Source organism: Cervus canadensis, chromosome 21 (genome assembly GCF_019320065.1).
Source record: "Cervus canadensis isolate Bull #8, Minnesota chromosome 21, ASM1932006v1, whole genome shotgun sequence".
Classification (NCBI taxonomy): domain Eukaryota; kingdom Metazoa; phylum Chordata; class Mammalia; order Artiodactyla; family Cervidae; genus Cervus; species Cervus canadensis.
In genome coordinates, this window is record NC_057406.1 from 45,000,556 (window position 1) to 45,013,037 (window position 12,482).

General features: G+C 39.1%; 1 protein-coding gene across 1 annotated transcript in view; it reads left to right on the plus strand.

Moving 5' to 3' along the window:
- Nucleotides 1–12,482, plus strand: part of CFAP54 (cilia and flagella associated protein 54) — a 291,046-nt gene that overhangs the window by 72,189 nt on the left and 206,375 nt on the right. Inside the window, exons 21-23 of the mRNA XM_043440645.1 lie at nt 1,353–1,445; nt 1,714–1,899; nt 11,567–11,703. Coding sequence (XP_043296580.1) covers nt 1,353–1,445; nt 1,714–1,899; nt 11,567–11,703 — 416 coding nt within the window. The remainder of the gene's footprint in view (nt 1–1,352; nt 1,446–1,713; nt 1,900–11,566; nt 11,704–12,482) is intronic.

Consider the following 12,482-nt stretch of genomic DNA (forward strand, 5'->3'; position numbering starts at 1 on the left):
TAGGTCATAAAACAGCACAGTTCTTCCTTTTTTACCTCTATGGCACTTTTTTACATGAAAAGTCAAGGAAAGTTAGTTTCTAAGTTTTTTTCTGAGAGTCATGCTGAGCTGTTTTTTTTTCCCTCTTCTCCTGGCTTCCATCTTCCAAGTTCCTTCAGCGTGTTTTCTGTCCTTGAAGTTCTACCTTTCCTAGTGCTCTTTAATCACCTGAGAAATTTTCTTTAAAAACACAAAAGTTGGGCTATTTTGCACTAGGTATTCATATTCATTGAGGGAGGCAGGCTGGGGTAGATGTAATTTTTTTTTAATGGTTGATTATGTACAAACTGTATTTTAAAAAACGATCCTGTTGCATAGTCAAGAGTGGAGAACTACTTGTGCAGACAACACACAATTAGTGTTTTTCTGTTGACCCAGAGGGAGAAATAGCAGGTGGAGCTGTAAGAGGCAGCTGCTTCTGAGACAATTACATTCCCCACCCCCTACCCTTTTTTCCTAGTTTTAGAAGTTGAGATGTTGTGAGGTGGGGCCTTTGAGGAAAAGGAAACAAAACGACCCCCCTTCACCTACCCCTGGACAGTGTACCTCCTAATGATGCTTTTTCCTGGGTATCACCTCTTGCCCTTTCCCTACAGTGAGAATAATTCATGATGATGAGGAATCTTCATTATTTTGATGTTTTGGCGAAAAGACCATTATTGTCTAACCATTTAGTCAAGTTTTAAGTTTGCTTTTTTTTCCTGTGCAATTTGCATTTTGCTTTTGATTTACATCTGTATTTAATAATTATCAAAGGAATACAATGTTTCAGAAAATTTATAGACCAGAGGAAAAAATATTACCGATAATCTTACCATTTTATCATCCAAACTCTACTATTCTTACTTAGAAATATTTTCTTTTAGGCTTTTTCATATGCATTTTTACATTTTATTTAAAACACTACAAATTAGTGCCTTGCTTCTTTTACCACTTGCTTTTTGTCACTTATTATTAAATAAAATGTGAAAATTATTTCCGTGTTGGTCTTTTTGTCATCAAGATGAGCTCATCTTTGGAGTCACTCTCTGCCACTGTCTGAACAGTGCTTAACACATAGGAACTGCTCACTTCATAGTAGCTAAAAGTAATTAATAATGAATAATATTTTAGTCTTGGTCCCAGGTAAACTATATTTGTATTTTTAAAAAGTGTAAACCTGAGTATTTTTGTAAACTGAGGTTTCATATTTTAAAACTTGAATAGTTATATTTTTGTATAGAAAAGTATTCCTTTTGCCACATCATGATAAAAGAAATCAAATGCTGTGTTAAACTGACTAGACATGACAGGCTCATCTCTCTCCTTGGCAGGTCTGCTGGTACTGCATTTTGGGTCGCAAAGCGGAAGGAAGCTATGGAAAAGTAAGACTAAATGATAATCATCTCCCAAACTCAGGAGAAGCGGTATGTTGAACTGAAAAAACATTTGAATGTCAGGAAATCTTACCAAAAAGTTTCATTAATTACAACTGAGTGTTGCTGGTTTTTTTTCCTTTATGTAATCACTGTTTCAGTGAAATTCTCTTGATTTCAGCTTGAGTCATAACTAAACTCTTAGAGTAAATGGAAAGGTTTTTTTTTTTTTTTAAACCTATAAAGATCACTTAATTATATTAAAAAAACCCTTACTTTAATTTTCCATGTGTAACTTGAAATATGTTTTTGTTAATAGATACCAGCGGATGGCAAAAGCGTTTTTGAGGTGAAAGGTTTAGAAACCAATGAAAAATACGTCTTTGCAGTTGCAGCTTACTGTTCTAGTGGAAAGCTGATTGGTGATGCTATTGGCGAGACAACTAAACCAATTCTGATTTATCCACCTCTTTCTGCTGTTACTACTCGGATGTTATTGACGCAGGTAGATGAGATTTCTCCTAATTTTTTCCTCTATTTTTTGTTCTGTTAACCAGTTGCTAAGTAATTTCTGATGAAAAAACAGTCACAGCAGATATTCTGAAGCTCCTGTAATACATATTTTCCTTGACCACAGTTTAGTCTCCTAAAATATAAATCATTATTTCTCTCACTCATGAGTTTGCTGTATATAATAACATTTTTTTCCTGTATTAAATAATATTTAAGTGCAACACATACTGATTTTAGAATTTTGGAAATAAATGTTGCCTGTTTTCCTGTCAACCAGAGCAGCAGTTCTTAACCTGAAGCAGTCTGGGCCCCCAGGGGACATATATCAATGTCTGGAGACATTTTTGGTGGTCACCATCTAGAGGAGTGCTACTGACATTTGGAAGGTAGAGGCCGGGGATGCTGATAAGCATGCTACAATGCAAAGGGCAGCATTTCCTTCCCTCAACAAAGTGTTATCTGGTCCAAAGTGTCAGTAGTGTCATGGCTGAGAAGCCCTGATCCAGATATATCCTTTTCTTTGCATGCATATGTATACATTGTTGTTTAGTTGCTAAGTTGTGTCCAACTCTTTTGCAACACCATGGACTGTAGCTCACCAGGCTCCTCTGTCCATGGGATTTCGCAGGCTAGAATACTGGTGTGGGTTGCCATTTCCATCTCCAGGGGATCTTCCCCACCCAGGGTTCAAACACACGTCTCCTGCATTGGCAGGAGGATTCTTTACCACTGAACCACTTAGGAATCCTGTATGTATACAAATGCACATATACATGTGTGTGAATTTATGTATAATATATAATTTTAGTCATAGTGTACATATTATTTTACATCTGATTGTTATTTACTACATAATTGACTTTTTTCCATTCCATTAAGTATTGTTTCAAAACATAATTTTTAACATTTGTATGGTATTGCATCTTAAAAATGTCACAATGTAATATATATATGTGTGTGTGTATACACATATACACACATACACACTGGAATACTACTCAGTCACAAAAAAAGAATGAAATAATGCCGTTTGCAGCAACATGGATGGACCCAGAGATAATCATACTTAAGTGAAGTAAGTCAGACAGAGGAAGACAAATACCATATGATGTCACTTATATGTGGAATCTAAAACATGACATAAGTGAACTTGTTTGTGAAACAAAAGTAGAGACTCACAGACATGGAAAGCAAACTTATGGTTACCTAAGGGGAAAGGGAGTGGAGGAAGGATAAGTTAAGAGTTTGGGATTAACAGGTATAGACTGCTGTATGTAAAATAGTGAAACAGTAAGGTCCTACTGTGTAGCACAGGGAACTGTGTTCAGTATTGTGTAATAAACCATAATGGAAAAGATTATGAAAAAGAATATGTGTCTATACAACTGAATCACATTGCTATACACCAGAATCTATCATAACATTATAAATAATTATTCTTCAATAAAAAATATATATCAGTTGTTTTACAATATTGTGTTAGTTTCAGGTGTACAACAACATGATTGTTTTATATATATATATATATATATGTATTTTTTCAGATTACTTTCCACTGTAAGTTATTTTAAGATATTGAATATAGTTCCTTGTGCTATACAGTAAATATTAATACTTGATGATTGTTTATTTTCTGTAAAGTAGTTCATAGCTGTTAATCCCACACACCTGATTTATCCCTTTCCTCCTATGGTAGCCATAAGTTTGTTCTCAATCTCTGTGGGTCTGTTTCTGTTTTGTAGATAAGTTCATTTGCATTGTATTTTAGATTCTACATGTAAGTGATACATGGTATTTGTCTTTCTCGTCCTGACTTGCTTTACTTACTATAATATTCTCTAGGTCCATCCATGTTGCAGCAAATGGCAATATTTTATTCTTCTTTATGGCTGAGTAATATTCTATTTGCATGTGTGTGTGTGTACCTCACATCTTAAATCAATCATCTGTTGTTGGGCACTTGGGTTGTTCCCATGTCTTAGCTATTATAAATAGTGCTGCAGTGAACACTGGGGTCCATGAATCTTTTCAAATTATACTTTTCTCCACATATATGCCCAGGAGTAGGGTTGTTGGATCATAAACTAGTTCTATTTTTAGTTTTTTAAGGAACTTCCATCCAGTTCCCATAGTGGCTGTACCAATTTACATTCCTATCAACAGTGTAGGAAGGTTCCCTCTTTATTCACACCCTCTCCAGCGTTTATTGTTGATAGACTTTAGATGATGGCCATTCTGACCCATGTGAGATGATACCTCATTGTAGTTTTGATTTGTATTTCTGTAATAATTGGGGACATTGAGCATCTTTCACTGCATCTATGATTGTTTTCTTAGGATCAGTTTATAGAAGTGAATTTTCTGGGTGCATAGAGACAGACCTGAGTTTAAGATGCAGATCCTCACATTAGCTGTGTGATATTAATTAATTAACCCTCATCTATGAAGTGGAATAATAATAGTAGTTACCTCCCAGAACTGTTATGAGTATTAAATGGAATTATGCATGTCAAACATTTAACCATAGCACTTACCCCACAGTAGGCATTTAATGAATATTATTGTGGTTCTTAGTTCTGGATATACTTGTGAATTGACATTTTTTCTGAAATAATTGCCTGACTTAAAACATGTTACCAGTGAATGGGATTCTAGAAAAAAATGACTCATTGACCCAAGTCTCAAGCATATAATTTTAAGTTTATTGTTGGCTCTTCTAAATTTTATCCCATTTCTATTGTGCTATATTTTCCTCTTAATAGTTGATTAGTATTATAGGCTAAAGTCTAACTGGAATTTTATATTATCATATTTTTCAAAGAAAATTTAATTGAGAGAATTGCTAGGATTTGTCTAGCATTGGTTTAGCATGTCATTTGGGCTCATGGTTTTCTGATGTTTTGATTTCTTTGGAATCTAATATATTTCCTAATTTGCAGTGATGGAGTTATTTCAAAGTAAGGCACCGAATATTTCATCAAGGTCTAATTTTTCTCCAGGGAGTGGTTTGACTCTTGGGCTTCATTTGGCATAACTTTCATTGAAAGTTAATAAAACGAAGTCCTAGCTATCCTGCTAGGATAATGAGAAGTGTCATAAAGTAATGGCCTGTGTTTCTTTACTGATGCTGTATTTGCAGTACTGTAGTTCATTTATGACAGTCTGAGAGCATTCTCTCTCATAATGTCAAGTTGGATAAGCAAAATTTCCTCCATTTAAAATTTGAGTTTAAGTTTTTCAATTTTAGCAGGAAAATGTACCTTTCTTTTGGAACTGTGATGAAAAGCTGCTGTTTTTTATGAGTGGCTAGTTTTTAGTTTCAAGCTAATTCTGTTCTTTAAAAAATATTATCACAAATATTTTATAGTAAAATATGGAGTTACTTTGCTAAATGTTTATGAATAACTTGGCTTAGAATTTTTGGTTATACTTTTTATTAAACATTATTTTATAAATAAAAAGTTTATAAAGTCAGGTGAATCTTTACTAGATTTTTCTCTTACTGTAGGAAACTATAATAATTTAGGCTATCTGGAAAATTTTTTGAGGAACCTTTATGAATTATATATTGTCTACATTTATTTTCCAATTTCATTCCCTTTATAGCCTCATTTCTTTTTATTATTCCCTTTTAAGTTGGGAATGACTAGATAATGTGATATAAAATACAGACAATTAGAAATCTGTGAGCAAGATTGTAGGATTTTAGGCAAATTGCTTGGTCTTAATTTCCCTATCTGTAAAACGGATACACGACCAAATGCCACATACTGCTGGATTATTGAACTACTAAATCAAATAGCAAGTGGGCACTATGACTTGTTGAGATGAGAAAGTGAGGAATATCATTTATTGAAAAACTGTTTCCTGACAGACATTTTAACATTCATTATTCCATTGATTACAGCAACTCTAAAGATAGAGGTGGTATTATTACTTTCAAGTTCAGGAAACAGATGAATTTAACCCTTCCTCTGCCTATCTCATTTTATTCCAAAAAGAATATCTTAGGGAGGTTAAGTAATTTACCCAAGGTTACTGCAATACTTTAGCCACCTGATGCGAAGAGCTGACTCATTGGAAAAGACTCTGATGCTGGGAAAGATTGAGGGCAGGAGGAGAAGGGGACAACAGAGGATGAGATGGTTGGATGGCATCACCGACTCAATGGACATGGGTTTGGGTGGACTCTGGGAGTTGGTGATGAACAAGGAGGCCTGGCGTGCTGCGGTCCATGGGGTCACAGACAGTTGGACAGGGCTGAGCACCTGAACCGAACTGGACTCTGTTGGTAGATGGCAAGCCTGCCATTTGAACCAGCTTGTGCCTTTCAACGGCTCTGTCCAGGTTCACCATCTAACATGTGCCAAGTTCATCCAGAGCTCACATCTCTCCCATCTATTCTCTTCCTAGTTGGTGCCCTCCACAGGTCGTCATGATCTGTGGGAGCAGTAGAGTTTGATGTTGGGTTAGGAATCACAATGGTGGCAGGAAACTGAAATTTGTACATTTTTTCCAGTTCATATATGAATTCATTGAAACCCTGTTATTAATAGAGGTTTGCCTTTTGTCTATGACCATTAAAAAGTATAGCGCTACCAGGTAAAAGGTAGTCATCCCCATTTTTAAAGTTTATAAGAAGTTTCAACTCTTTTTTTTCCCTCTTTGAACAAACAAAAATCCAATGTTTGTTTTCTGCCAGTGAATGGGATTCTAGAAAAAAAAAGCATTTTTTAAAATAAGTCTCATCCCCCAACAGTAACCCTCGTTGTAGTTGATTTTGACTTATGGTTTCAGTTAAGACCCCGATTGCAAGAAAGCCTCCCTTGGGGAAATGCAGCCAGGCCCTGGGAAGGCTGCAAAGTTCAGGCAGCTGTAAGCCTCATACCTCTGATACTCTCTATACACTTGCTTTCTTTTTCTCTCTTTAAATATTGGTTTTCCTTTCCATCTCTGGAGGGAATATGGCAGCCCCTTGAGTGTTTGTGTATATTCCTCAGTTACAGCCATATTCTTGGACTGGTTAGCTATGTCCTAATCTTGATTCCAAATTTCTGGAAAAGAGACCTGCATCGGTTCACCCAATGTAAGAAAGAGTCTGATCTCATTTTTAATGTTTAGCCACTGACTTATTTTTAAATCTCACCCTTCTTTGTTCCTTTGGCCCCACATCTGAGCAGGCTACTACGGAGGTCTCTGACTTCACCTTCTCCTTTGGTGCCTGCAGGATATTTAAATGTCCCAGCTGGCAGGAGCTGTGCCCAGTCCAGCCACTAACAAAGCCCAGCCTATTCCTTCTGCTCTGCCCAGGATAACCTGGGTCTGCCTGTGCCTGCCCATGGGACTCTCCCAGGGAGTCCCTTGTGTGAATAATAAACTTTCTCTCAGATCCTTGTGGTGCACGTAATGTCTTCAGCCTTAATACCTGAAGCCGACTGTGTGTGTGTGTGTGTATGGGGTCCATCGTGCTTTGCTGTGGACCCAGCTTGCGTCAGGCACTCACCCTGGGCCAGTCAATTGTGTTATTTTATAGCACACCTCCTGGATGTTCTCTTCTGTACAGAGAGGGAAATTATCAGGAAAAGGGGAATTTTAAGTTCATGTAACACATTATTATTGAGTGCTTACTCTGTGTCCGGCATTGCTCTAGGCTAGTGATTCTAAAACTTGGGCCTGAATCAGAAAGATCTGGAGTGCTGGCCTAAAGAGGTTGCTGCCCCCCACCGACAGAGTATATGGTTCACGTGGTGTGGGATAGGACCTGTAACGTCTGCATGTTTAACAAGGTCATAGGTGAGGCAGATGCTGATGGTTCAGGGACCATAGCTTGAGAACCACTGTTCTAAGTGAAGTGAGCAAAATGCCAGGTAGGAGGTAGGTGATAGACAACATAGTAAAGAAATAGATTGCCTATTAATAGTATGTTAGAAGGCAAGTCCTGTGGAAAGATAGTGTAGAGTACAGTCAGAGGAACTGGAAATGTGAAGTGGGATAAAGGAAGGTAAATTACAGTGTTACAGTGTTAAGTAAGCTGAACAGAGAAAGTGTCATCTGGAGGATGAGATGTGAACAGACATTTGAAGGAGGTGAGGGAGCAGCTCTGGAGAAAGATCCCACAGAAGGAGCTAGAAGAAGGGCCTAAAGGATTCCAAAACTGTACTTGGTATAACATAAAGAGCAAGGAGGCCAGGATGACTGGAGCAGAGGGGCCCAAAGGATTGCTCAGGGAGGTGAAAGGTGAGCAGATGGGGGGAAGTAGATCGTGATGAGAATTCCAGGCCATTGTAGCAAGTAAGGCTTTCACTGTGAGTGACTTGGACGGCCACTGGAGAGAGTCTGATGTGACAGGACAACATAACGTGACTTCTGTCTCAGAGGCTCACCCTGGCTACCGTGTCACGCACACACCATAAGGCGTGAGTGTAGGAGCAGAGGGAGCTATTGAATACCTACTGCTGTTGTCCAGTCAGAGGTGGGAGTGGCTTGGCCAGGTGTAGTAGTTGATGTGATGAGAAGTGGCCAGATTCTGGATATCTTTTGAAGGAGGAGTTAACAAGAATTCCTGTTGGAAACAATGGTTAGAGAAAAATAGGAGATGCCTTGAAGGTGTTTAGCCAACTGACTAGAAGGACAGACTTGGACCACAGCTGAGTTGGGGATGGCTGTGGGTAGTGCAGAGAAAAATCAGAAATTCAGCTGGGGGCATGTTAAGGTCAGATGTTATTAGATATTCAGAGAGAATTGTTGAGTAGTCAGACACGTGAATCTGGAGTTTGGGAGAGAGGTCTGGGCAGCAGAGGGAGTCGAGAGTAGTCATGTGACAACTACAGCCGTGGGGCTGGGTAACAGTAGCAAGGACATGGGTGCTGAGGAGAGGAGAGGTCAGAAGGCTGAGCCCTGGGGCATGCCGGTATCATGAGACTGAGCAGAAGAGGAGGAGCTTGCCAGGGTGCTGGAAAGGAATGTATTGGGTTGGCCAAAATGTTTGTTCCATAGCATCTTATGGAAAAACCCACGTACACATTTTGGGATCTAGTTCCCTGACTAGGGGTCGAACCTAGGCCCCCGGCATTGGGACTGTGGAGTCTTAGCCATTGGATCACCAGGGAAGTCCCTCCTTTAGCGCTTCTTTCTCATTGTAACCTCACCCCCTCTAAGGTCTGTTCTGCACATGCCTACTACTTAACCATCTATGAATCTGTGAATATCAAACTCTCCTCTGTTAACTCACACAGACTCATGAACTTATAAACCTTTAATATTATTGTAGCATTTTTCTTGTTTTGCAACATCCACTGACTGAGCAAATAGTTATTTTTATGTTTTCACCCTTTTTTAAAAAAGTGAAATATAGTTGATTTAGTGTTGTGCCAATTTTCTGCGGTACAGCAAAGTGACTCAGAAATAACTATTTTTAAAAGGCTCTATTTTAAAAGGAAAGAACATTCAGTTATAGTTTCACCAACTCCCTTACACATCATCTGTTATCATTTTCCATGGTGAATCTCAGAATTATAATGGTGTTTTAATGACCACTTAGTCCAACTGTTTCATTTGCCCAGTGTGGCCCAGAGAAGGGACCTCATCTATCACACTAAGTCTTGATTCTACTTTTTCATTTTATTTATTTTTTACTGCATATTTGGCTCTGTACAAATTATTCTACTTGTCAATACCCCAGTTTCCTTATCTGAAAAACAAGGACACTCATAGAGCTCACTTCACAGAGCTGTAATGAAGAATCAATGCAGTAATGCATGTGAAATGCTTGGTCCAGGACCTGATACCTTTAAATACTTCCATCTGATTTTCAGGGCTTTGGCTCGGTGGTAAAGAATCTGCCCCCCAATGCAGGAGAAGGGGGTTCAACCCCTGGGTCAGGAAGATTGCTTGGAGAAGGAAATGGCAACCCACTCCAGTATTCTTGCCTGGGAAATTTCATGGAAAGAGGTGCCTGGTGTGCATGTACAGTCCATGGAGTCGCGAAGATTTGGACACGACTGAGCAAACACGCACACACACACATCTGATCTGCAAGACTTTCTGAAACGCTGTCCCACTTTACCTGTGCAGTCACACTGCCTGTGCTGCACTTCGATGCTCCGGTCGTGTGGACCCTCTGCGATGCCAACGGGCTGCAGCCCTCCAGGCTCCTTTGTCCATCGTTTCTTCTGACAAGAATACTGGAGTGGGTTGCCATGTTCTCCTGCGGGGGGTCTTCCCAACCCAGTGATTGAATCCAGGTCCGCCTCATTGCAGGCAGATTCTTTACCAGCTAAGCCACCAGGGATGCCCACGATACTGCCTGAGTGAGTGCGAGTCGTTCAGTTGTGTCCGACTCTGCGACCCCAAGGGCTGTACAGTCCATGGAATCCTGCAGGCCAGAACACTGGAGTGGGCAACTGTTCCCTTCTCCAGGAGACCTTCCCAGCCCAGGGTCAAAGCCAGGTCTCCCGCATTGCAAGCGGATCCTTTACCAGCTGAGCCACGAGGGAAGCCCTGCTTTTCTTCAGATTCTGACCTGTCTTTCCAGTCTCAAATGCCCTGTGGCAACTTCCTTCACAGGACCTTTTTCAGGTTCCATCTAAACTGTGCCCATTTGAACCTTATCCCTGCCTTAGGGTTTACATCAAGCCCTGATTCCTTCTTGAAGTCTTCATTTCTCCTTTTTTAAGTCTCCACAATTATGACGTGATAATTTGTAATTTTTCTGTAATTTCATGTGTTTTACCACTGTAACTTGATTAGTTTCATGGAGTATGAAATTGTTTTAAGCTTTGAAGAATCTAGATTTACAGTGCTTAGCACCAAGTAGAAACTTCAAAGAAGTTTACTGGTTGGTTGATTATGAGTATTGACTTGGCAGATTTTAAAAGTTCTAGCCCTGTAAGCTATTCCTTGTGTGGAGTATAGTCTAGCAACATGTCATTTACATACTTAATGAATTTATTCATACTTAATACCCTACCTGCTTCCACTGAGAATTTGAAGCAGCATGTAACTCATGTGGTGTGATTTCATGTCATTATACATATTTGAATTTTTAGAGATATAGTTAAAGAAATATATCCCAAAAGATATAGGTTAAGCTGATGATTTTTTCTTGCAAGCTTCTAGGTTTTTTCAGTGAAATTAGTTATTTCAGTGAAATCAGTTATTTCGCCAAATGGTGAATGTGTGAAACTTAAAACACATTATGGTGTTTCATTCCTCACTCTTTTCGGCTCTGAAGCCTTTGTTGCAAAAAAAGTTCTGAAAGCGTCAGTCAGAACCAGAGAAGAATGAAGTATATTTCATATTTTGGGTTTGGGAAATCTGATTGTTTCTCTTGGAACAGATTGTTCATTATAACAGTGTCTGTAATAAATGGAGTGCACTGCCGAGATAGATGGAAATGAAATTAATTTGGCTCAGATGTGATCTTTGTTTTGCTTATGAGAATTTGAAACATCCTTACAGAGTTTCAAATTTCCATGCAATTTAGAAATGAAAGAGATTTCAAAATGTGTTTCTCCCTTGCCGTGGCCCTGTAGAGCAGGACAGCCAGTGTGAACAACTGCAGGGAGTTAGAGTGGGATTGGGCCTTGTCAGAATTCTTGTTGAAAGTGTACACTCCCCAAACTCAAGTAATGCCTAAAAGAATGTGCTTTTTGTTGCAGGTCGCCTATCAGACTGGTAACTATGATCTGGCTAAGAAAGTTTTCTCGCCAGTCTGGGATTATTTTGTTGCTTCACCACCTCAGGGTGACCAATCCATTATTTGTTTAAGCAATATAATGACTATTACACAGAGAAGGTAATTAGAAATGTTCTTTTAGAATATTAATTTGCTTATTGAAAAGACAGGTGTTGGCTGTGAAGCCTGGAGTTAATTTATTTTCAAGTTCATGTTGAGATGGTATATGTAAAACTACTTCCAACAAGTAAAGCATAGATATTCTGAAGGTTTGGGTCCTTCTTAGAACCCAAGATGTCTCAGATGGTGAAGAATCTGCCTGTACTGCGGGGGACCCGAGTTTGATCCCTGGATTGGGAAGATCTTCTGGAGTAGGGAATGGCTAACCACTTCAGTATTCTTGCCTGGAGAATTCCATGGACTGAGGAGCCTGGCGGGCTATAGTCAGACATGACTGAGTGACTAACACTTTCACACTTCAGGGGCAGATTTGGGACAATTGGAGGGGCAGTGTGTTAATTGCTCAGTTGTGTCCGACTCTTTGCGACCCCATGGACTGTAGCCCACGAGGCTCCTCTGTCCTTGGAATTCACCAGGCAAGAATACTGGAGTGGGTAGCCATTCCCTTCTCCTGGGGATCTTCCCCACCCAGGGATCAAGTCCACATCTCTTACATCTCCTGCATTGGCAGGCAGGTTCTTTACTATCTGAGCCACCAGTGAAGCCCAAAACTGTCTCTACTTCTCTTCATCCATCGCTGATTTTGCTATAAATAACCCTCACTTTCAGAAAGTTTATTGATTGAAATATTGGGCCTATTTTCCAAACTTCTAAGTATCTATAATGATTTCCATTATATTGATAGAAAAGAGCTATATATTTTAGAATCAGAAAATTTT